We start from the raw sequence: 22,112 nt of genomic DNA, 5'->3' as shown, positions 1-22,112 counted from the left end.
TCTGTTTACGGTGACGATTCAGGAGCTATGATTCGATTAAAAATCGATTTTGATTGATTAATTGAGACTTTTATTCGCGGATTGTACAGCACAGTACATATTCCGTACAATTGACCACTAAATGGTAACACCCGAATACGTTTTTCAACTTGTTTAAGTTGGGGTACATAATTATTGATACATCTTTAATATATGTAGTTTGACATTTATTTTCATTTCACTAAATAAGCATTCATTGATAATTATCATTTTCGAATCGTTTTTAAAACTGTTATATACAGAGGAGGGAAGGAGGCGACAGGCAGGGCACAACTGCGGTTCACAAGGTTTATTTAAACCTTTGATGATTACACGGCTGGCCTGGGAACGCCTCGGGATCCCCCGGGAAGAGCTAGACGAAGTGGCTGGGGAGAGGGAAGTCTGGGTTTCCCTGCTTAGGCTGTTGCCCCCGCGACCCGACCTCGGATAAGCGGAAGATGATGGATGGATGGATGGATGGATGATTACATGGCGTGTGTATGCTACCCTAAGTGAATGAGTGTTGACTATGTGTAATATTAATAGTGTAAATGTTACCAGGGTTTGTTGTCTGTGAGTGTTGGTTGTATCTTTCGTCAAATCCAGAGGGGCAAGGCGAAGAGGCAGTTCGTGAGCAGGCAAGAGGTCGGGGGCAGGAGCGAGGCAGCATGTTCTGGGTCCGAGCAGGGAGGTTGTGGATCGTGGAAGGCAGTCAGGAATCCGGATGGATTTCGAGAGGCAAGGTACGATCACGGAAGACATGGGAGTCACTGCGGAAGACACAAGGGACATGAACAAGGGAGACACGGAGACAGCAAAGAGCAAAGCACAGGGGAGGGAATGCCAGACGTAATGCTTACTGGGAAGGTAGCAACGTTCTGGCGAAGGTTTCTCGGGTCGGCTGGTTTTTTGATTGATTGATTGATACTTTTATTAGTAGATTGCACAGTTCAGTACATATTCCGTACAATTGACCACTAAATGGTAACACCCGAATAAGTTTTTCAACCTGTTTAAGTCGGGGTCCACGTTAATCAATTCATGGTCTTTATGCTGCTCCCTTTCATCAAGTCCAGGTGTGTAGATCATTGATTGAGTGCAGGTTCGTTGCTGCGTGGGCGTGCTGTGCTCAGCACGAGTGGGGCCGTGTCAGCAAAGGCGTCTCATAGCGTGCTGTCAGAGGAGGCGCTCGCAGCTCAAGACGCCGAGGAAATGCGTGTTCGACTCCGTGTCATGGCAAAAACCTTGCTGTTGGCTTTTAAAGCTTTACATGGACTGGCACCTCAGTATATCTCGGACCTCATCCAAATTTACACTCCTGCGCGCACTCTGAGGTCCGAGAACCAGCTCCAGCTCGTGGTGCCCAAGACCAGACTTAAAACCAGGGGAGACAGGGCCTTTTCTGTGGTCGGCCCTAAGCTCTGGAACATTCTGCCCCTCCATGTTCCAACGGCTCCCACAGTGGAATGTTTTAGGTCTCGTCTTAAGAGGCACATTTACTGTTTGGCTTTTAGCACTACGTAAGTTGTGTGGTCCTGCGATGAGGTGGCGACTTGTCCAGGGTGTACACCGCCTTCTGCCCGATTGTAGCTGAGCTAGGCGCCAGCGCCCCCCGCGACCCCAAAAGGGAATTAGCGGTAGAAAATGGATGGATGGAAGTTGTGTGGTCCTCTGTGTTTTTAAAACTTTCATTTGTATTTGTTGTTTTAGTGGGTTTTACCCTTTAAAATCATTTTTAATCATATTTATTTTTATATTGGTTTTAAATGTATTTATTTTTTGTTTGTATTCAGTCATTGGTGGAGCTAAGGATAATGTTTGAATATTGTTTTTTAATATTTTTGTGCAGCACTTTGTTTAAATGTGCTATATAAATAAAGTGGATTGGATTGGATATTATCAGTGAATAATGCAAATCATAACAATACATCATTATTATAATGATTATATTATTGTTAGTGCATTTCTTTGGGGTGAAGCCTCCCCGGTCTTTAAAAACTAGTGACACCTTTATAACTTAAATTAAGGGTCCCTTGAACACACCACAGTTAAGGACAATGGGCCCTATTCTGCAATGAGTTCCTAACGCTTCCTCTTATCTTTCTTCCCAAGTGATTTCCTAGGAGGAGTCCATTCAAATTCATGACAGGTTCTTAAACGGCCAAATTGTTCCCACCTCCTGTTATTAAGTTGCTGAATGCCAAATAGTTAGTGAGTCTATCATAATTTGCATATAAACATGCCCTTATATCCCCAATATGCATATGTAGACACACTTAATTCCGTAGTTTGCATAGGTAAACGCCCTTAATTCCCCATCACAATTCCGGCGGAAAAGCCGAACATCAGACATACAGAGAAAACACAAACAATTTACAGAAGAGAAATTTGTATTATCCCGCGGGGGAAATACATAATGTCAAAACGTGCGTTTAAGAAAAGGGGGACTGGTGATGTAGCCTAAAGCATTCAAATAAATATTCGTCACTTCGGGCAAATAGGTCTACATGGTCGTGAAATATGCGCTCCCTCCCCAAGGCACGATCCTCCTTGTTGCTCCAACTTTGGCTGGCTGCCACACAACAACCTTCTCCTCCGTGTTCTCCTTTGCAGCTGATTACAATTGTTCTGGTCTCTCTTTCGACACTCCTCCTTCTGACCTGCTCTTGGCCTTAAAAGTCCGGCATGGCAATTACTAGCTGATTAGCCCCAGGTGTGGGGTGGGCGCTGTGTGGTGGTGTGTTGCCGATCTCCACCAGATGGGGCCAAAACTCCTGTATGTTTGAGCCATCTCAGGGGAATATACTTTCCCTCCAGGACACAGCCTCTCGAGATGTCACGAGTTACAACAGCGTGGCTTCATAGTAAAAGAGTGCTGGTATTAGGTACCTGTAGTCCAGACCTGTTTCCCATTGAAAATGCGTGGTGCATTATGAAGCTGAAAACTACCACAACTTAAGCTGTACATCAAGCAAGAATGGGAAATAATTCCACCTGAAAAGCTTCAAAAATTGGTCTCCTCAATCAATCAATCAATCAATCAATGTTTATTTATATAGCCCCAAATCACAAATGTCTCAAAGGACTGCACAAATCATTACGACTACAACATCCTCGGAAGAACACACAAAAGGGCAAGGAAAACTCACACCCAGTGGGCAGGGAGAATTCACATCCAGTGGGACGCCAGTGACAATGCTGACTTTGAGAAAAACCTTGGAGAGGACCTCAGATGCAGGCAACTCCCCCCCTCTAGGGGACCGAAAGCAATGGATGTCGAGCGGGTCTAACATGATACTGTGAAAGTTCAATCCATAGTGGCTCCAACACAGCCGCGAGAGTTCAGTTCAAGTGGATCCAAGACAGCAGCGAGAGTCCCGTCCACAGGAGACCATCTCAAGCGGAGGCGGATCAGCAGCGTAGAGATGTCCCCAACCGATACAGGCAAACGGTCCATCCTGGGTCTCGACTCTGGACAGCCAGTACTTCATCCATGGTCATCGGACCGGACCCCCTCCACAAGGGAGGGGGGGACATAGGAGAAAGAAAAGAAGCGGCAGATCAACTGGTCTAAAAAGGAGGTCTATTTAAAGTCTAGAGTATACAGATGAGTTTTAAGGTGAGACTTAAATGCTTCTACTGAGGTAGCATCTCGAACTGTTACCGGAAGGGCATTCCAGAGTACTGGAACCCAAACGGAAAACGCTCTATAGCCCGCAGACTTTTTTTGGGCTCTAGGAATCACTAATAAGCCGGAGTCTTTTGAACGCAGATTTCTTGCCGGGACATATGGTACAATACAATCGGCAAGATAGGCTGGAGCTAGACCGTGTAGTATTTAATACGTAAGTAGTAAAACCTTAAAGTCACATCTTAAGTGCACAGGAAGCCAGTGCAGGTGAGCCAGTACAGGCGTAATGTGATCAAACGTTCTTGTTCTTGTCAAAAGTCTAGCAGCCGCATTTTGTACCAACTGTAATCTTTTAATGCTAGACATGGGGAGACCCGAAAATAATACGTTACAGTAATCGAGACGAGACGTAACAAACGCATGGATAATGATCTCGGCGTCTTTAGTGGACAAAATGGAGCGAATTTTTGCGATATTACGGAGATGAAAGAAGGCCGTTTTAGTAACGCTTTTAATGTGTGCCTCAAAGGAGAGAGTTGGGTCGAAGATAATACCCAGATTTTTTACCGAGTCACCTTGTTTTATTATTTGGTTGTCAAATGTTAAAGTTGTATTATTAAATAGAGGTCGGTGTCTAGCAGGACCGATAATCAGCATTTCCGTTTTTTTGGCGTTAAGTTGCAAAAAGTTAGCGGGTATCCATTGTTTAATTTCATTAAGACACGCTTCCAACTGACTAAAATCCGGCGTGTTGGTCAGCTTTAGGGGCATGTAGAGTTGGGTGTCATCAGCATAGCAGTGAAAGCTAATACCGTAGTTGCGTATGATGTCACTCCTCAGTTCCCAAACGTTTACTGAGTGTTGTTAAAAGGAAAGGCCATGTAACACAGTGGTAAAAATGCCTCCGTGCCAACTTTTTTGCAATGTGTTGCTGCCATGAAATGAGTTCAAACATTAAATATCTTGTCTTTGCAGTGCATTCAGTTGAATATAAGTTGAAAATGATTAGCAAATCATTGTATTCTGTTTTTATTTACGACTTACACAATGTGCCAACTTTACTGGTTTTGGGTTTTGTATTCAGCACGTGTCAGACGGACGTGCAAACTGACAGTTGCACAGATGGCTGCAGGATCAGTGCTCGCGCTGCACAGTCTGACAATGGCCAGAGGAGAATCCTCCATCCTATGTGTGTGTCTCAACATTTTGGACGGTGTTGCGTCGGACCAGTTCTTCCTCCCAGGGAATTTAAGTTACTGGTCAATCGCAAGTTCTTTTAATGACATATATGCTGAGTAAGAAGGACCATCGAGACAGAATTGGAATATTTTCAGGTTTTACTAAAGCTTTAGGAGGTCAACTTAACCGATACATTCATAGTTGATCTGGCATTCCAAGTGAAAAACACGCTCTTTTCACACAAAAGAAAACCCTCCCCCTCTCCTCTCAACACCATAAGGTGATAGAGACATGGGGGTTGTCTTCCCATTCCGATGGTTTACGACACTAATCTGGGATCTGAAGACAGAGAGAGACTGGTAGAATACACAAAGGAAAAGTACTAGCTACTAGAGATGCGCGATTTGCGGTCTCATCCGCGGAGTCGGCGGATGAGACACTAATGGTTGTGATATAAACAATTTTAACACGCTTAGTAATATGCGCCACGCTGTGAAGCCACACCAATTAAGAACGACAAACATATTTCGGGAGAACATCCTCACAGTAACACACTATAAACGCAACACAGCAAATACCCAGAATCCTTTGTATTCATGACACTTCCTGACTATTTTATACACCCCGCCATCCCCCCACCCACTCTCCCGTGCGTCGGTAAGATGGGCGGGGTTGGGGGTGCGGGGGTGTAAAATATATTCAGGATGTTGCGTTTATGTTGTGTTACTGTGAGGATGTTCTCCCGAAATGTGTTTGTCGTTCTTAAGTGGTGTGGCTTCACAGCGTGGCGCATATTAGTAAGTGTTAAAGTTGTTTATATCACAACCATCAGTGTACTCTGTGTCACCCAGTATGCCTTTCAATCTTGTACGTGTGATTGCGGAAGCTGCACACAACAGGTTGCCGGACCAACAATCGGTTCGTATATGTTGTTGAAGGTGTCTAAGGCAATGGCTTCACAGCACGCCCATATTCTTGTAATCAGGATGAACGCTATTGGATAGTCGCGAGAACGTAAGCAGCTCCAATTGTCTTCATTACTCTGTGAAACAGGTTTAAATAGCTCTGTGAGTGGTAAAGGCGGCCGACCTCTGATGTATTTCAGCGGGCGGTTACGGTTCGGATAAAATGTTGGTTCGGGTGGACGGCGGGTGGATGACGACTTTGGTGATGCGGTTGCGGATGATATAATTGCCTATCCGCGCATCTCTACTAGCTACTCTAAACATGGCAATGTAAAAAGAAAGAACTCTTAAACATATAAGCATCCTTCAACAATGGTCAGGAAAAAAAAAAGAAACATTACACATTTTGTCTATTCAGCAATTTCCTTTTAAAATCTCATAGATGCTGTATGACTGATGGGGCTGATTCAAAGAAATGTTGTTGTCTGCTGGCATTTTTTTTTAATAAGTGTTTATTTTTTTACTTAGGAAGTTTAATTCTATAATATATCAACATGAAAAGACATATCCTATAACGCATTTTCTTGCTTTTGTCATTCTTGACACACAAATGCGCTGGTGATGCGATCCACAGCCTCGCGCACCAAATCAAGCGTCAGGAGGCTTATGTTTATGTTGTCCAGATTGTAATTCAGAAAAAAAGGTGTTGCAGAGTATAGATGTGTGATGCGGGTTTAACACATCACACACAGGTAGGAGCATGATAACATGAACATGCGGGAAATGATCTTCCCCGTAGCAAAAGCCCCATATTCACGCAAAATCTTCATCTAAATAAGGCGCTCTGCACCACTTTTCAATTGCACATGCAATAGATCCCACACAACACGCTGACTCATAATACATGCTATTTTATTTTTTTGCAAACGCTGTTTAGCGTGTGGTTTTTGGATCTTAGTAAAATCAGGCCCCAAGTGTGGGAGATGTCTTGCTCAAGGGTCAACATTTGTGTTTTTGTTAAGCGATATTTCCCGCATCTACTTTGTTTTAGCAATCAAGAATATTTCAGTTGTTTTTATCCTTCTTTGTGGGGATATTGTTGATTGTCATGTCATGTTCGGATGTACATTGCGGACGACCGTCTTTGCTCCACAGTAAGTCTTTGCTGTCGTCCAGCATTCTGTTTTTGTTTACATTGTAGCCAGTTCAGTTTTAGTTTCATACTGGATAGCCTTCTTTAGGCTTTAATGCCTTTTCTCAGGGGCACTCAACTTTTGTTTATTTTTGGTTTAAGCATTAAATACATTTTTACACTAAGGTACATACAGAACTAGAGATGTCCGATAATGGCTTTTTTGCCAATATCCAATATTCCGATATTGTCCAACTCTTAATTACCGATTCCGATATCAACCGATACCGGAATAACAGTCGTGGAATTAACACATTATTGTGCCTAATTTTGTTGTGAATCCCCGCTGGATGCATTAAACAATGTAACAACGTTTTCCACAATAAATCAACTCAAGTTATGGAAAAAAATGCCAACATGGCACTGCCATATTTATTATTGAAGTCACAAAGTGTTAAGATCCGTACTCCGATCTTCCCATATTATAGTTTGTTGCATTTTTATTCACTCCGTCGTTCTACCCTCATACTTCCTGTTTAGTCATTACCATGGTTACTCATCAGTTCACCTGCTGCTCACGCCCCGCACACCTGCTACAGACAATCACCGTCCCTTTATAAGCCGTCCTCTTTTGTTTGTTCAGCCTGGGTTCAGAATTTGCTTTCACGCAACGAGTTACGCCTGCACTCTGTCATCGTATGTATATTCTCGTTAGCTTTTCACGCTCAGCCATTTGTTTATTCCAGCTCTCATGCTGTATGTTTTGTTTTACTCTTTGATGTGTCTATGTGCCAGTTTAGTTCTCATTTTTGTATATCCTAGCTTTTATGCTAGCGTCCTTTGTTTGTTTTATTCTACTAGCTCCAGCATTTTTGTTATGTAGCTCTTTTTGTTATTTAAATAAATTGTGTATATCTTACCTTTGCTGTGTTCACTTGACGCATACTCGAGGGAATCGAACCCGGCATCACAATGCCGAACCGGCGTAACACAAAGTGCATTATTTTTTTTTAACATGCCTCAAAACAGCAGCTTGGGATTTGGGACATGCTCTCCCTGAGAGAGCATTAGGAGGTTGAGGTGGGCGGGATTGGGGGGGCCGAGGTCGAGGTGAGGAGCGGGGGAGTTTGGGGAAGCGGGGAGTGTATATTGTAGCGTCCCGGAAGAGTTAGTGCTGCAACGGGTACTGGGTATTAGTTCTGTTGTGTTACGTTCTGGATGTTCTCCCGAAATGTGTTTTTCATTCTTGTTTGGTGTGGGTTCACAGTGTGGCGCATATTTGTAACAGTGTTAGAGTTGTTTATACGGCCACCCTCAGTGTGACCTGTATGGCTGGTGACCAAGTATGCGCTCCGTACGTCCCCCTACGTCCGTGTACACAGCGGCGTTTTCAAAAGACATAAATTTTACTCTTTGATACCGATACCGATAATTTTGGAACAGAAACAGATAACTTTCGATATTACATTTATCGGCCGATAATATCGACAGTCCGATATAATCGGACATCCCTAGTTTTTTTTTTTTTTTTTTTAAATTAAATTGGTGTTACGCACTTTCTGTTGCAAGTGCTATATAAATAACATTACCAAATGTAGTACTAGTCAGTACTACAGTTTAGTTCAAATCCCTCCATCCACCCCCAATAGCCATACTTTCTTCTGTACACAGCACTTCCTCACACACTCGCCTCATAGCTGTTTAATGATTAAATCCGACCACAATCCTACCTGTCTACTTGTCTTTAGAGTAGCCAGGCTACAAGAGTTTGCAAGTAAGTCAGAAACAAACGCTTAACCGTTCAGACTGTTATCGATCGTTTTTTCAAAGGCAAGTCAGTTTTGTCGGCACTTATCGTTCAACATCAGCAACTGAGCCCTTTTTAATGCTCTTCCACATCAATGAGCACAAATCAATACAGTCAGGCTCAACAAGCCTTACAAAATCTATTTATAGAGGAGGGTACACATTTAACTCTATATGTAGTAGCTATACACCAGGCCTGGGCAATTATTTTGACTCGGGGGCCAAATTTTGAGAAAAAAATGTGTCTGGGGGCCGGTATATCTATTTTTCGGAAAACTAATATAAAACCTCACAATAAAGTCTGATTGAATGCTAAAAATGATATGACTGACCGCCTTAAAAACAGAATGGAATTTTCATGTTTTTATATAAACGATAAAACCCTGAATATTGAAAACAAATGAACGTCACACCCCCTCTCCTTTGACATATTTTACAATCAAGCCAAATGCAACAAACACAGCGAAATATAAACGTGAAGTGTAAAAAACAAAATTCTACAATCGGATATATGTGATTTATCACGAAGCTTTAGAACTTTCTTGTAAAAATCTCCTTCCACGTCCGTCCCTGACATCCACCTTTCCGGCCCGCCGTTCTGCAAACGCTCCCCACCCACACTGCTTGGTGCCTCGTCTTGACCTGCTGTGACGTAGATCAGTGGTTCTCAACCGTTTTTCAGTGATGTACCCCCTGTGAACATTTTTTTTAATTCAAGTTCCCCCTAATTAGAGCAAAGCATTTTTGGTTGAAAAAAAGAGATAAAGAAGTAAAATACAGCACTATGTCATCAGTTTCTGATTTATTAAATTGTATAACAGTGCAAAGTATTGCTCATTTGCAGTGATCTTTCTTGAACTATTCGGAAAAAAAGATATAAAAATAACTAAAAACGTGTTGAAATATAAACAAGTGATTCAATTCTAAATAAAGATTTCTACACATAGAAGTAATCATCAACTTAAAGTGCCCTCTTTGGGGATTGTAATAGAGATCCATCTGGATTCATGAATTAAAAGGGAACATTATCACAATTTCAAAAGGGTCAAAAACAATAAAAATCAGTTCCCAGTGGCTTGTTGTATTTTTTGAAGTTTTTTTTCAAAATTTTACCGGTCCCCGAATATCCCTAAAAAAAGCTTTAAAGTGCTTGATTTTCGCTATTTGCGATGCGACCTATCCATTTCCCTGTGACATCATACAGTGCTGCCAAAGTAAACAAACAACGGCGAATACCACAGCAAGATATAGCGACATTAGCTCGGATTCAGACTGATTTCAGTGGCTTAAGCGATTCAACAGATTACGCATGTATTGAAATGGATGGTTGGAGTATGAAAGTATTGAAGAAGAAACTGAAGCTATTGGGCGAATAGCTATTGACGCTATTCATAGCTATGGCATGGCCGAATAGCTGCGTTAGCATCGCCGGTAAAATGTGCGGACCAAACGATCAGGACTTTCGCATCTTGTGACACTGGAGCAACTTAAATCCTTGGATTGGTAAGTGTTTTTTTCGCATTAAATGTGGGTGGAAGGAAACTTAATATAGTTGAAAATGCATCTGCAAGTTATCCTTACATCTCTGTGCCATGTCTGCTTTAGCACCGCCGGTAAATAGCATGTTAGCGTCGATTAGCATAGCATTTTAGCATTGATTAGCTGGCAGTCACGCCGCAACCAAATATGTCTGATTAGCACATAAGTCAACATCAACAAAACTCACCTTTGTGATTTCGTTGAATTTATCGTTGCAAATGCATCTGCAGGTTATCCATACATCTCTGTGCCATGTCTGTCTTAGCATCGCCGGTAAAATGTGGAGACACTCTGGCACATTCAATTGGGGTCTGGCGGCAAACACTTACGCATCTTCGGGCCAGTGGTGCAACTTGAATCCCTCCCTGTTAGTGTTGTTACACCCTCCGACAACACACCGTCGAGGCATGATGTCTCCAAAGTTAAAAAAATAGTCGAAAAAACGGAAAATAACAGAGCTGAGACCCAATGTTTACAATGTGTTGAAAATGAAAATGGCGGGTGTATTACCTCGGTGACGTCACGTTCTGACGTCATCGCAAAAAGAGCGATAAACGGAAAGGCGTTCAATTCGCCAAAATTCACCCATTTAGAGTTCGGAAATCGGTTAAAAAAATATATGGTCTTTTTTCTGCATCATCAAGGTATATATTGATGCTTACATAGGTTTGGTGATAATGTTCCCCTTTAATTCTAAACATTTCTTCACAAAAAAGAAATCTTTAACATGAATATTTATGTCCACAAAAAATCTAGCTGTCAACACTAAATATTGCATTGTTGCATTTATTTTCTTACATTCATATTTTGTTGAAGTATTATGCAATAAATATATTTATAAAAGATTTTTGAATTGTTGATATTTTTTAGAATATTTTTAAAAAATCTCACGTACCCCTTGGCATACCTTCAAGTACCCCCAGGGGTACGCACACCCCTATTTGAGAACCACTGACGTAGATTACCATAGTAACTAGTAGGGTTGTACGGTATACGGGTATTAGTATAGTACCGCCATAATAATGAATCAAATTCAATACCATACCGCCTCTGAAAATTACTGGTCCGCCACACCCTAAGATTTTTTGTTAAAATAAAGCCAATAATGCATTTTTTTCTGGTCCCCTTTATTTAGCAAAGAATCGAAATGTATCAAAATAATTTTGGTACCAGGACAACACGAGTCACTAAAATATCATGCAAAAACGGACATTCCAACCATTGAAATATGTTGTATAGTTCAAGACTTATGGTCATTTGAAAATATCACTGCACATCAAAATGGCAGCTGCACTTTCCATCTTAAAGATCTAAAAAACAAATATTTGGGAATGTCCCACAGGCCAGATTGAAAATCTTAACGGGCCGCATGAGGCCCCCAGGCCTTAATTTGCCCAGATATGATATACACCGTACTATGAGGCATTCATTCATGTTGTTTTATCCTTACAGAGACTCTGCAAGTGTTGTTTAAAACACATTTCCCTTCTGCTCTCCCTTTCTTTCCATTGGAGATTCTGATGTTTGCTCTCTTGGGGTGAGTAGACTTCACATCCTACAAACCCCGTTTCTATATGAGTTGGGAAATTGTCTTTAGATTATTTGTATTATTATTATTTGAAATGTGGACTCGTCAGACAACAGAACACTTTTCCACTTTGCATCAGTCCATTTTAGATGATCTCTGGCCCAGAGAAGCCGGCGGAGTTTCTGGATGTTGTTGATAAATGGCTTTCGCTTTGCATAGTAGAGCTTTAACTTGCACTTACAGATGTAGCGACAAACTGTATTTAGTGACAGTGGTTTTATGAAGTGTTCCTGAGCCCAAGTGGTGATATCCTTTAGAGATTGATGTCGGTTTTTTGATAAAGTGCTTCTGAGGGATCAAAGGTCACGGTCATTCATTGTTAGTTTCCGGCCATGCCGCTTATGTGGAGTGATTTCTCCAGATTCTCTGAACCTTTTGATGATATTATGGACCGTAGATGTTAAAATCCCCAAATTTCTTGTAATTGCACTTTGACAAAGGTTGTTCTTAAACTGTTTGACTATTTGCTCTTGCAGTTGTGGACAAAGGGGTGTACCTCGCCCCATCCTTTCTTGTGAAAGACTGAGCAGTTTTTGGGAAGCTGTTTTTATACCCAATCATGGCACCCACCTGTTCCCAATTAGCCTGCACACCTGTGGGATGTTCCAAATAAGTGTTTGATGAGCATTCCTCAACTTTATCAGTATTTATTGCCACCTTTCCCAACTTCTTTGTCACTTGTTGCTGGCATCAAATTCTAAAGTTAATGATTATTTAAAAAAAAAATGTTTATCAGTTTGAACATCAAATATGTTGTTTTTGTAGAATATTCAACTGAATATGATTTGCAAATAATTGTATTCCGTTTATATTTACATCTAACACAATTTCCCAACTCATATGGAAACCGGGTTTGTATTTTTATTACAGTCTCAAGTTTGCCTGTGCTTTCCTAAAAACACCTGACATCAATATTCAGAACAGGCCATGTGGAAACTGGCTGGATGCTATTCTTCCAATTAGCATCCTTATGACTTGTAATGACTTCCGTCTGTGGCTGCTCCAGTTTAAAAAAAGAAACATGCTGTCTTCTCTCTCTCTGTGTGTGTGTGTGTGTGTGTGTGTGTGTGTGTGTGTGTGTGTGTGTGTGTGTGTGTGTGTGTGTGTGTGTGTGTGTGTGTGTGTTGGCAGGCTGCTGTGTGGCGCTGTGAGCTGCTTGTACCTCTTCCTGCATCGCTGCATGCTGCAATTCACCACAACAAAAGTTGGCTTCGTCAAGATACTGAAAAGCGAGTAAGAGGAGACTCATATTGCATATTTGACCGTCAATCTTTTCACCCCAGTGATAGTAATTACTAGGGGTGTAACGGTACACAGAAATTTCGGTTCGGTACGTACCTCGGTTCAAAGGTCACGGTTCGGTTCATTTTCGGTACAGTAAGAAAACAACAAAATATAAATTTTTTGGTTATTTGTTTACCAAATTTGCAAAATCTTCCACCAAAAAAATTTTCTTAGTGGAATATTTGACGTGAATTAATCGGAAACTTGGATAGGTCAATAATTCATAATAACATTGATTTTGATTCAATATTATGTTTTGAGCAATGACAGTTTGAAATAAAAAAAAACAGCTTTGTTTTATTAGTCAACATTGCAACTTTTTCTAAATTTCTAAATTACATTTATTTCATTTTTGTTTATGTTTTTGTTTATTTTAATAGTATTTTTAGAATGTGCCGTGGGCTTTTAAAACATTAGCTGTGGGCCGCAAATGGCCTCCGGGGCTCACTTTTGACACCCCTGCTGTAGATAATAAAAAATAAAATCTGATAAATCTATGGGTAAAAAGCAGAGCCTGGCAACGCATGCATGTTTATCATAACTCTCTTGCTATCTCTGTCTCTGCCCCTCCCTCACAAATGTTTCTGCGCACACAATTTGTTTTGTTTTTAACCACTTCTTAACTCTGAACGTACATTGAAAATACACGCAACCCTAACTTAAAATGCCGGACATTTTTGGCATTTAAGAAACTCCACCCGGACAGCCCCGCAAAAGAGGACATATCCGGTGAAAAGAGGAGGTATGGTCAGTCGATCGTAGCCCAGTCGCTGCTAGCATGCCCTGTGTTGTTTTTTTTTGATTGATTGAAACTTTTACTAGTAGATTGCACAGTACAGTACATATTCCATACAATTGACCACTAAATGGTAACACCCGAATAAGTTTTTCAACTTGTTTAAGTCGGGTTCCACGTAAATCAATTCATGGTGCCTCAGTGTGCATTGTTTACACAATGTGCGTTGCGCTACCTAATATGTCTGTGTGGAACTCGTTCGGTACACCTCCGAACCGAACCGAACCAAAACCCGAAACGGTACAATACAAATACATGTACCGTTACACCCCTAGTAATTACCATATTTTCCGGACTATAAGGCATATTTAAAATCATATTTTTTCCTCAAAACTCGACAGTGCGCCTTATAACCGGGTGCGTCTAATGTACGGAATAATTCTGTTTTTGCTATGTTATTTGGTACAAGGTGTAAACATAAGTGTGGCCAGTAGATGGCAGTCAAACATAAGAGATACGTGTTGACTGCAATAAGTTGGCAGTATGACTCAAGTAAACACCAACATTGTATATGTTCCATTGAAAATATACAACATTGCTCACGGTGCTCAAATATCCATCAAAATGTTTTTGTACGACTTTGGTAAGCTATGAAGAGCCGCACCGCTTGATGGATTATACTGTGCTTCAACATACAAGTATTATTATGGTGTGTGTATGAGGTAATGTCCCTACTCAAGATGCAAGTAATCAAATCTTCCCAATAACATAATTCTTAATCATGAATGGTAGAACTGCACCTATGAGGTCTTTCTCATTTGTCTCCATTTAAATGGAATTCAAAAAGTGTTCGAAAAGGTTAATTTGTTGAAAGTAATCTCAGTCTAATCCAATGGAAGCAATAGTTCATGTGAATCTCTCTGCAGGAAATGTCTGTACTCTGCTTTGGTGACCTTCTTTTTGGCATCTCTGACCTATTCTCACTCTCTGGGTCAATACATGGCTTCTAAGGTGAGGCTTTCATGCGTCAAAATACAAACCTCTTTTCCATATGAGTTGGGAAATTGTGTTAGATGTAAATATAAACGGAAAACAATGATTTGCAAATCGTTTTCAACCTATATTGAATTGAATGCACTACAAAGACAATATATTTGATGTTCAAACTCATAAACTTTATTTTTTTTGTGCAAATAATGATTAACTTTGAATTTCATGGCTGCAACACATGCCAAAGTAGTTGGGAAAGGGCATGTTCACCACTGTGTTACATCACCTGTTCTTTTAACAACACTCAATAAACGTTTGGGAACTGAGGAAACTAATTGTTGAAGTTTTGAAAGTGGAATTTTTTCCCATTCTTGTTTTATGTAGAGCTTCAGTCGTTCAACAGTCCGGGGTCTCCGCTGTCGTATTTTACGCTTCATAATGCGCCACACATTTTCAATGGGAGACAGGTCTGGACTGCAGGCGGGCCAGGAAAGTACCCGCATTCTTTTTTTACGAAACTACGCTGTTGTAACATGTGCTGAATGTGGCTTGGCATTGTCTTGCTGAAATAAGCAGGGGCGTCCATGAAAAAGACGGCACTTAGATGGCAACATATGTTTTTCCAAAACCTGTATGTACCTTTCAGCATTAATGGTGCCTTCACTGATGTGTAACTTACCCATGCCTTGGGCACTAATGCACCCCCATACCATCACAGATGCTGGCTTTTGAACTTTGTGTCGATAACAGTCTGGAGGGTTCGCTTCCCCTTTGGTGCGGATGACACGATGTCAAATGTTTCCAAAAACAATCTGAAATGTGGACTCGTCAGACCACAGAACACTTTTCCAGTTTGCATCAGTCCATCTTAGATGATCTCGGGCCCAGAGAAGCCGGCGGCGTTTCTGGATGTTGTTGATAAATGGCTTTCGCTTTGCATAGTAGAACTTTAACTTGCACTTACAGATGTAGCGACGAACTGTGTTTAGTGACAGTGGTTTTCTGAAGTGTTCCTGAGCCCATGCGGTGATATCCTTTAGAGATTGATGTCGGTTTTTGATACAGTGCCGTCTGAAGGATTGAAGGTCACGATCATTCAATGTTGGTTTCCGGCCATGCCGCTTACGTGGAGGGATTTCTCCAGATTCTCTGAACCTTTTGATGATATTATGGACCGTAGATGTAGAAAACCCTAAATTTCTTGCAATTGCACTTTGAGAAACGTTGTTCTCAAACTGTTTGACATTTTGCTCACGCAGTTGTGGACAAAGGGGTGTACCTCGCCCCATCCTTTCTTGTGAAAGACTGAGCATTTTTTGGGAAACATTTTTAATACCCAATCATGGCACCCACCTGTTCCCAATTAGACTGCACACCTGCGGGATGTTCCAAATAAGTGTTTGATGAGCATTCTTCAACTTTATCAGTATTTATTGCCACATTTCCCAACTTCTTTATCACGTGTTGCACAACATCAAATATGTTGTCTTTGTAGCATATTCAACTGAATATGGGTTGAAAATGATTTACAAATCATTGTTTTTCGTTTATATTTACATCTAACACAATTTCCCAACTCATATGGAAACAGGGTTTGTAGTACAGGACTCTTGTGTTATTGTTACAACAAAAGGCGTGATGGATAACATTGCATTGATGTCAGCTCACCATGAAGCAGCTGCTCACCTCCTTACTGGACTGCAGACCTTGGATGTCTCCATCCCACAATGTCTCCGTGAAACTGGATCCAGAGGCTTTGTCTGAGTGGGGCTCATCTGTGCGTCCTGTCTACCTGTCTCTGGCTGTCTTTCTGCTCATGAAGGTAGAAACAATGCAAATGCCTATTAAGAACTGAATGAACCTGCTCCCCCGGAGACACAATAAGCACTAATAACATGCAGAGGATGACATTTTATCGCACACGGAGCCAGAAAAGGACTGCTTAACATTTGAGGCGGTGGTACGGTCTGAAATGTGACACTTTTTATCTTATTTTATATCTCCCAATAAACTTCAAGTTGCTATTATTTGAAATGCCCCAAGAAAAGAGCATCATAAAAATAAAGATATAATAAAAACCTTTTAGGGACTCAAACTGTTCACACCTTTATCTCTTTTATCCACATTTTAAAGGGGAACTGAATTATTATTTTTTTATTTTCCTTATTTTTCTCAATCATTATGAAAGTCATGACGACGGATATTTGTTTTTTAATGTATTCTAAATATTAAGGGAGTTCTTACTCCAACAGTCTCCTTCAGCTTCGTTCCCACAGTGTTCCATTCAAGAGTTCCTTTATTCCGCACTCCATCCAGCTGTATAATCACTCGCCGTACAGCAATAGATGATATCTGTCTATTACCTGACTCCTTCTAAGTTAGCTACTTCTCTTTGTTTTTAATATCTATTTTCTGCTGGATTTACTCTCTATTTTACGCTGCAGCTGTCACATATCCTGTAATATTGTACATGGTAATTGTTATATAATGTTTATATGATATAGACATAATATAATTGTGACGGTCTCAAGCCGTCGTCTTGCGGGTTCCATGGACCACCAAGGAAGGACATGACTTTGAGCAGGTTTGACTCGCTTTATTTTTCAAAACCAGCTTGTCTCTTGTTACGCGGAGTCTCTAGGTCTCACTCTGCTGCTCGCTCCGCCGTCTGCTTTCCAGCAGTCCGTACCTCCGTATGACTCTTGCGCTCTGTCTCCGTCGTTGTCTGCTGTTCTCTCTCCGCACCATCACCAATTTTGTTCTCTCCTCCTACTCCCCTTTTATATATTGAAAGGAGATATGTTACTCGTGTCCAGATGCGCGATCCACACGCCTGATTTGGTTTGTGGCGTCGTTAACGGCACGCCACGCCTCGCCGTTCACTCGCCATCCCCTGCCTCCCCGCCGCTATTTTGGGCCGGGCTGTCTGTCGGACCGTCGGCTCCGCCTCTCCCCAATAATATAATATATCAGTATATATGATATACTGTACATATACCATGTAAATATTACGTATATATGTTATATTTTAAATCGCTATATTTAGTCCATTTATACCCGCAGTGTCCTTTCCATCCTTACACTTTCCTGAACTTACTGAGCTATGGCGTGGTACAATTTCCCTTGTGGATCATAAAGTTTGTCTAAGTCTAAGGTTAAGTCTATTAAATAAATGCGATCAGAAGTTTGCTTACAATGAAACCTCGGGGAGACGTTAAATTCTGGCTAAATATTCCTTAAAAAAACATCCAAACACCTCCATCGTAGTTTTATATGTATGCTTTAAGTATATAGGTAATGTAGTAACGGTTGCATTTATGATAACATTTATTATTTACCTGCGATGAGGTGGCGACTTGTCCAGGGTGTACCCCGCCTTCCGCCAGAATGCAGCTGAGATAGGCTCCAGCGCCCTCCGCGACCCCGAAGGGGACAAGCGGTAGAAAATGGATGGATTTATTATTTACGTATTTTGATCATCACAGCCTTTGCTGTTTTTTTTCCTTTATCACTGATTATTACTCACTGCAGACTTTATGAAAGCCAACAAACATAATAAAACATCACTTATTGACGAGGTCTGCTGTCCTTAGGATGCCAACTTCTGGGCTGTCCATGCATTCCCATTTAGATTTAAAAGGTCTCATAATCCTGGCGAAGAAACTGGGTGAGGTAGTGAGCGCTTTCCGTGTCGTCTTACATTTTTTTCAAAAATTATATTCTCGGCCACCTACTTTCCAGGTTAAAAGTTAAAGTTAAAGTACCAATGATTGTCACACACATACTTGATGTGGCGAAATTATTCTCTGCATTTGACCCATCACCCTCGATCACCCCCTGGGAGGTGAGGGGAGCAGTGAGCAGCAGCAATCATTTTTGGGAATCATTTTTGGTGATTTAACCCCCAATTCTAACCCTTAATGCTGAGTGCCAATGGGTCCCATTTTTATGGTCTTTGGTATGACTCGGCCGGGATTTGAACTCACGACCTACCGATCTCAGGGCGGACACTCTAACCACTAGGCCACTGAGTAGTGAGATGCATGATATATATATATATATATATATATATATATATATATATATATATGTATATATGTATATATGTGTGTATATATATATATATATATATATATATATATATATATATATTAACAAGGTTTTAACGATATCAATTGTTTTACAAAAGTTTTCTCTCCAGCAGTCGCGACTTTCCATCCACGTCCGTATCCTCTTTCCCTTCCTGCTCCCGGCCGCTTATTGTTAAAGACAACCGATGATTAGATTAACGCGTACCACCTGTGAAATCTAATCACCTGCCAGCTGTGTCTCGCCGTCAGCACTGCCACGCCCCCCCCGTCTGATGGTGGTCTGTCCTCAGCACCATGGACAGAGGCGGTGACCTTTGCTCCTGCAGGCAGCGCTGACAACATCTGTCTCCGCAGCCCTATAATACGAACTTACAGGGAGCAAGGAAACGAGGATGTAAACATAAGGACACAAGGAAGTGATTATGTCGCCGCAGTAAATAAGTTTCGTGCGTTAGCGCTTATACTAACAATAGCACTAATTCTTAATAATAAAATCACAAAATGTAAATGGAGTGTTGTTGGCGCTTTTTGAATGGTCATTTATCTGATTTTATGGGCGGAGTAGTGCAGCTCCCATTGGCTCCGCTCCAAGTGGACTTTTATTCACATTTATATAATATTTAGAATGCATTGAAAAAAGATTAACATACATCATTATGTCTTTCATAATGATTGTGAATAGAGATGTCCGATAATGGCTTTATTGCCGATATCCGATATTCCAATATTGTCCAAGTCTTAATTACTGATTCCGATATCAACCGATACCAACATATATAACACATTGTTATGCTTAATTTTGTTGTGATGCCCCGCCGGATGCATTAAACAATGTAACAAGGTTTTACAAAATAAATCAACTCAAATTATGGAAAAAAATGCTAACACGGCACTGCCATATTTATTATTGAAGTCACAAAGTGCATTTTTTTTGTTTGACATGCCTCAAAACAGCAGCTTGGAATTTGGGACATGCTCTTCCTGAGAGAGCATGAGGAGGTTGAGGTGGGCGGGTTTGAGATGGGGGGGTAGGGGGCAGCAGGGGGTGTATATTGTAGCGTCCCGGAAGAGTTAGTGCTGCAATGGATTCTGGGTATTTGTTCTGTTGTGTTACGTTCTGGATGTTCTCCCAAAATGTGTGTGTCATTTTTGTTTGGCGTGGATTCACAGTGTGGCGCATATTTGTAAAAGTGTTAAAGTTGTTAATACGGCCACCCTCAGTGTCACCTGTATGGCTGTTGACCAAGTATGCATCGCATTCACTTCTGTTTGTGAAAAGCTGTAGGTATTATGTGATTGGGCCGGCACGCAAAGGCAGTGCCTTCAAGGTTTTTTGACGCTCTGTACTTCTCCTTACGTCTGTGTACCGCTCTGTACAGCGGCATTTTAAAAAGTCAAAAATATTGCTTTTTGAAACCGATACCGATAATTTCCGATATTACATTTTAAAGCATTTGTCGGCCGATAATATCGGCAGTGTATCGGACACCTCTAATTGTGATTGATAGGTAACATTTAATCAAAAAAGTGCAGTTCCCATTTAAGGAATAATTACACAGTTACCAGAAAATATTTATTAGTATTCATATAATGCTGTGTCCCTGATATTCACATCATAAGGAAATATGAGTGAAATTGTACATAAACAAGAATTGCTTGTCATTATGTATTAATATAAGACGTGTAACTCTACAGTGTATGTCAGCTTCAAACATTGATGACATCTATTAAACAAGACAAGAAGCAATTAATTAAACAGAGACAGAATAAAATTTGCCTCAATTTGAGGAGAGAAGCCTGGACACTCTACCCTTTTACTGTATCTCAGCACGCTCTGGCGAAAGATTGTACACCCCCCTCTTATGTGAATTATATTTATATAGCGCTTTTCTCAAGTGACTCAAAGCGCTTTACATAGTAACACCCAATATCTAAGTTACATTTAAACCAGTGTGGGTGGCACTGGGAAGCAGGTGGGTAAAGCAAGATGGCGGCGCCCGGACGGGCTGCGACACTGCGGTGCTCTTGCTAAAGATGGAACATTTGGCGGAAATGCCGGACAGTTCTGCAGACTTCATGGCTGGCTCGCATCGTGGTCACTCCGTGATCACGTACGACCGCCAGACACTTCTGGATATGGACATATCGGACCGTTTTGGACTGATAGACGCGGGCGTGCTAAACATGCTAACTAGCATGGGAATACGTCGGCGGCTACATCCAGCGGCCTGTGAAGCAGCGGAGTCTAGTAGCAGCGGGGGCCGTCTACGGAGCAGACGCCAGCGGTGTGATCGGAAACGCGGATGTCGAGCGGGGCTAAAAACAAAGCAGAAGGCTAATCCCCACAGAACACCACTTCCCTCCACCCTGAAGACGGATTTAAATAAAGGATGCGAGACTACTGGTCTGGGTAAGGAGTCAGTTAAATTAGAACAAGTTTTTTCTGCTTTGAGTGTTTCAGAGTTGGACATGTGTTTTACTGAGGTGGCTAACTATGATGCGTGCAGTTTATCAAAGCAACAAACAAACAATCGGAAAATCCCTGTTACTGAGGTGGCTAACCATGATGCGTGCAGTTTATCAAAGCAACAAACAAACAATCGGAACATTCCCGTCGTATCAATTCCTAGATATGGCCGTAATTATACTGAATGCACTGGGCATAATAAACACAACATTATTAATATTGCTACTACGGATAATTTGATCAAAAATTCCCTAAAACAGCCCACTACCTATAATATAGGTTTTTTAAACATAAGATCATTGTCTCCCAAAATGTTGTTAGTTAATGATATCATCAGAGACAACAATCTTAACGTCATCGGTCTCAGCGAAACCTGGCTTAAACCAAACGACTTTTTTGCGCTAAATGAGGCATGTCCTCCTAACTTTACACATGCGCATATTGCCCGTCCGCTTAAAAGGGGTGGGGGGGTCGCACTAATATACAACGAAAACTTTAACCTTAGTCCTAACATAAATAATAAATATAAATCGTTTGAGGTGCTTACTATGAGGTCTGTCACACCGCTGCCTCTACACCTGGCTGTTATCTACCGCCCCCCAGGGCCCTGTTCGGACTTTATCAATGAATTCTCAGAGTTCGTTGCTGATCTAGTGACACACGCCGATAATATAATCATAATGGGGGACTTTAATATCCATATGAATACCCCATCGGACCCACCGTGCGTAGCGCTCCAGACTATA

General features: G+C 41.2%; 1 protein-coding gene across 4 annotated transcripts in view; it reads left to right on the top strand.

Moving 5' to 3' along the window:
• The window catches only part of clcnk (chloride channel K), a 142,517-nt gene that overhangs the window by 100,787 nt on the left and 19,618 nt on the right, over window positions 1-22,112 (top strand). For all 4 annotated transcript variants that reach the window (XM_061904778.1, XM_061904777.1, XM_061904776.1 and 1 more), the window contains 4 exons: window positions 11,663-11,747; window positions 12,930-13,031; window positions 14,745-14,829; window positions 16,472-16,630. In XM_061904778.1, coding sequence (XP_061760762.1) covers window positions 11,663-11,747; window positions 12,930-13,031; window positions 14,745-14,829; window positions 16,472-16,630 — 431 coding nt within the window. The remainder of the gene's footprint in view (window positions 1-11,662; window positions 11,748-12,929; window positions 13,032-14,744; window positions 14,830-16,471; window positions 16,631-22,112) is intronic.

Source organism: Nerophis ophidion, linkage group LG06, assembly GCF_033978795.1.
Source record: "Nerophis ophidion isolate RoL-2023_Sa linkage group LG06, RoL_Noph_v1.0, whole genome shotgun sequence".
NCBI classification, from domain to species: domain Eukaryota; kingdom Metazoa; phylum Chordata; class Actinopteri; order Syngnathiformes; family Syngnathidae; genus Nerophis; species Nerophis ophidion.
Note: the sequence above shows the minus strand (reverse complement) of the source record. Positions and strands in the feature narration are given on the sequence as shown.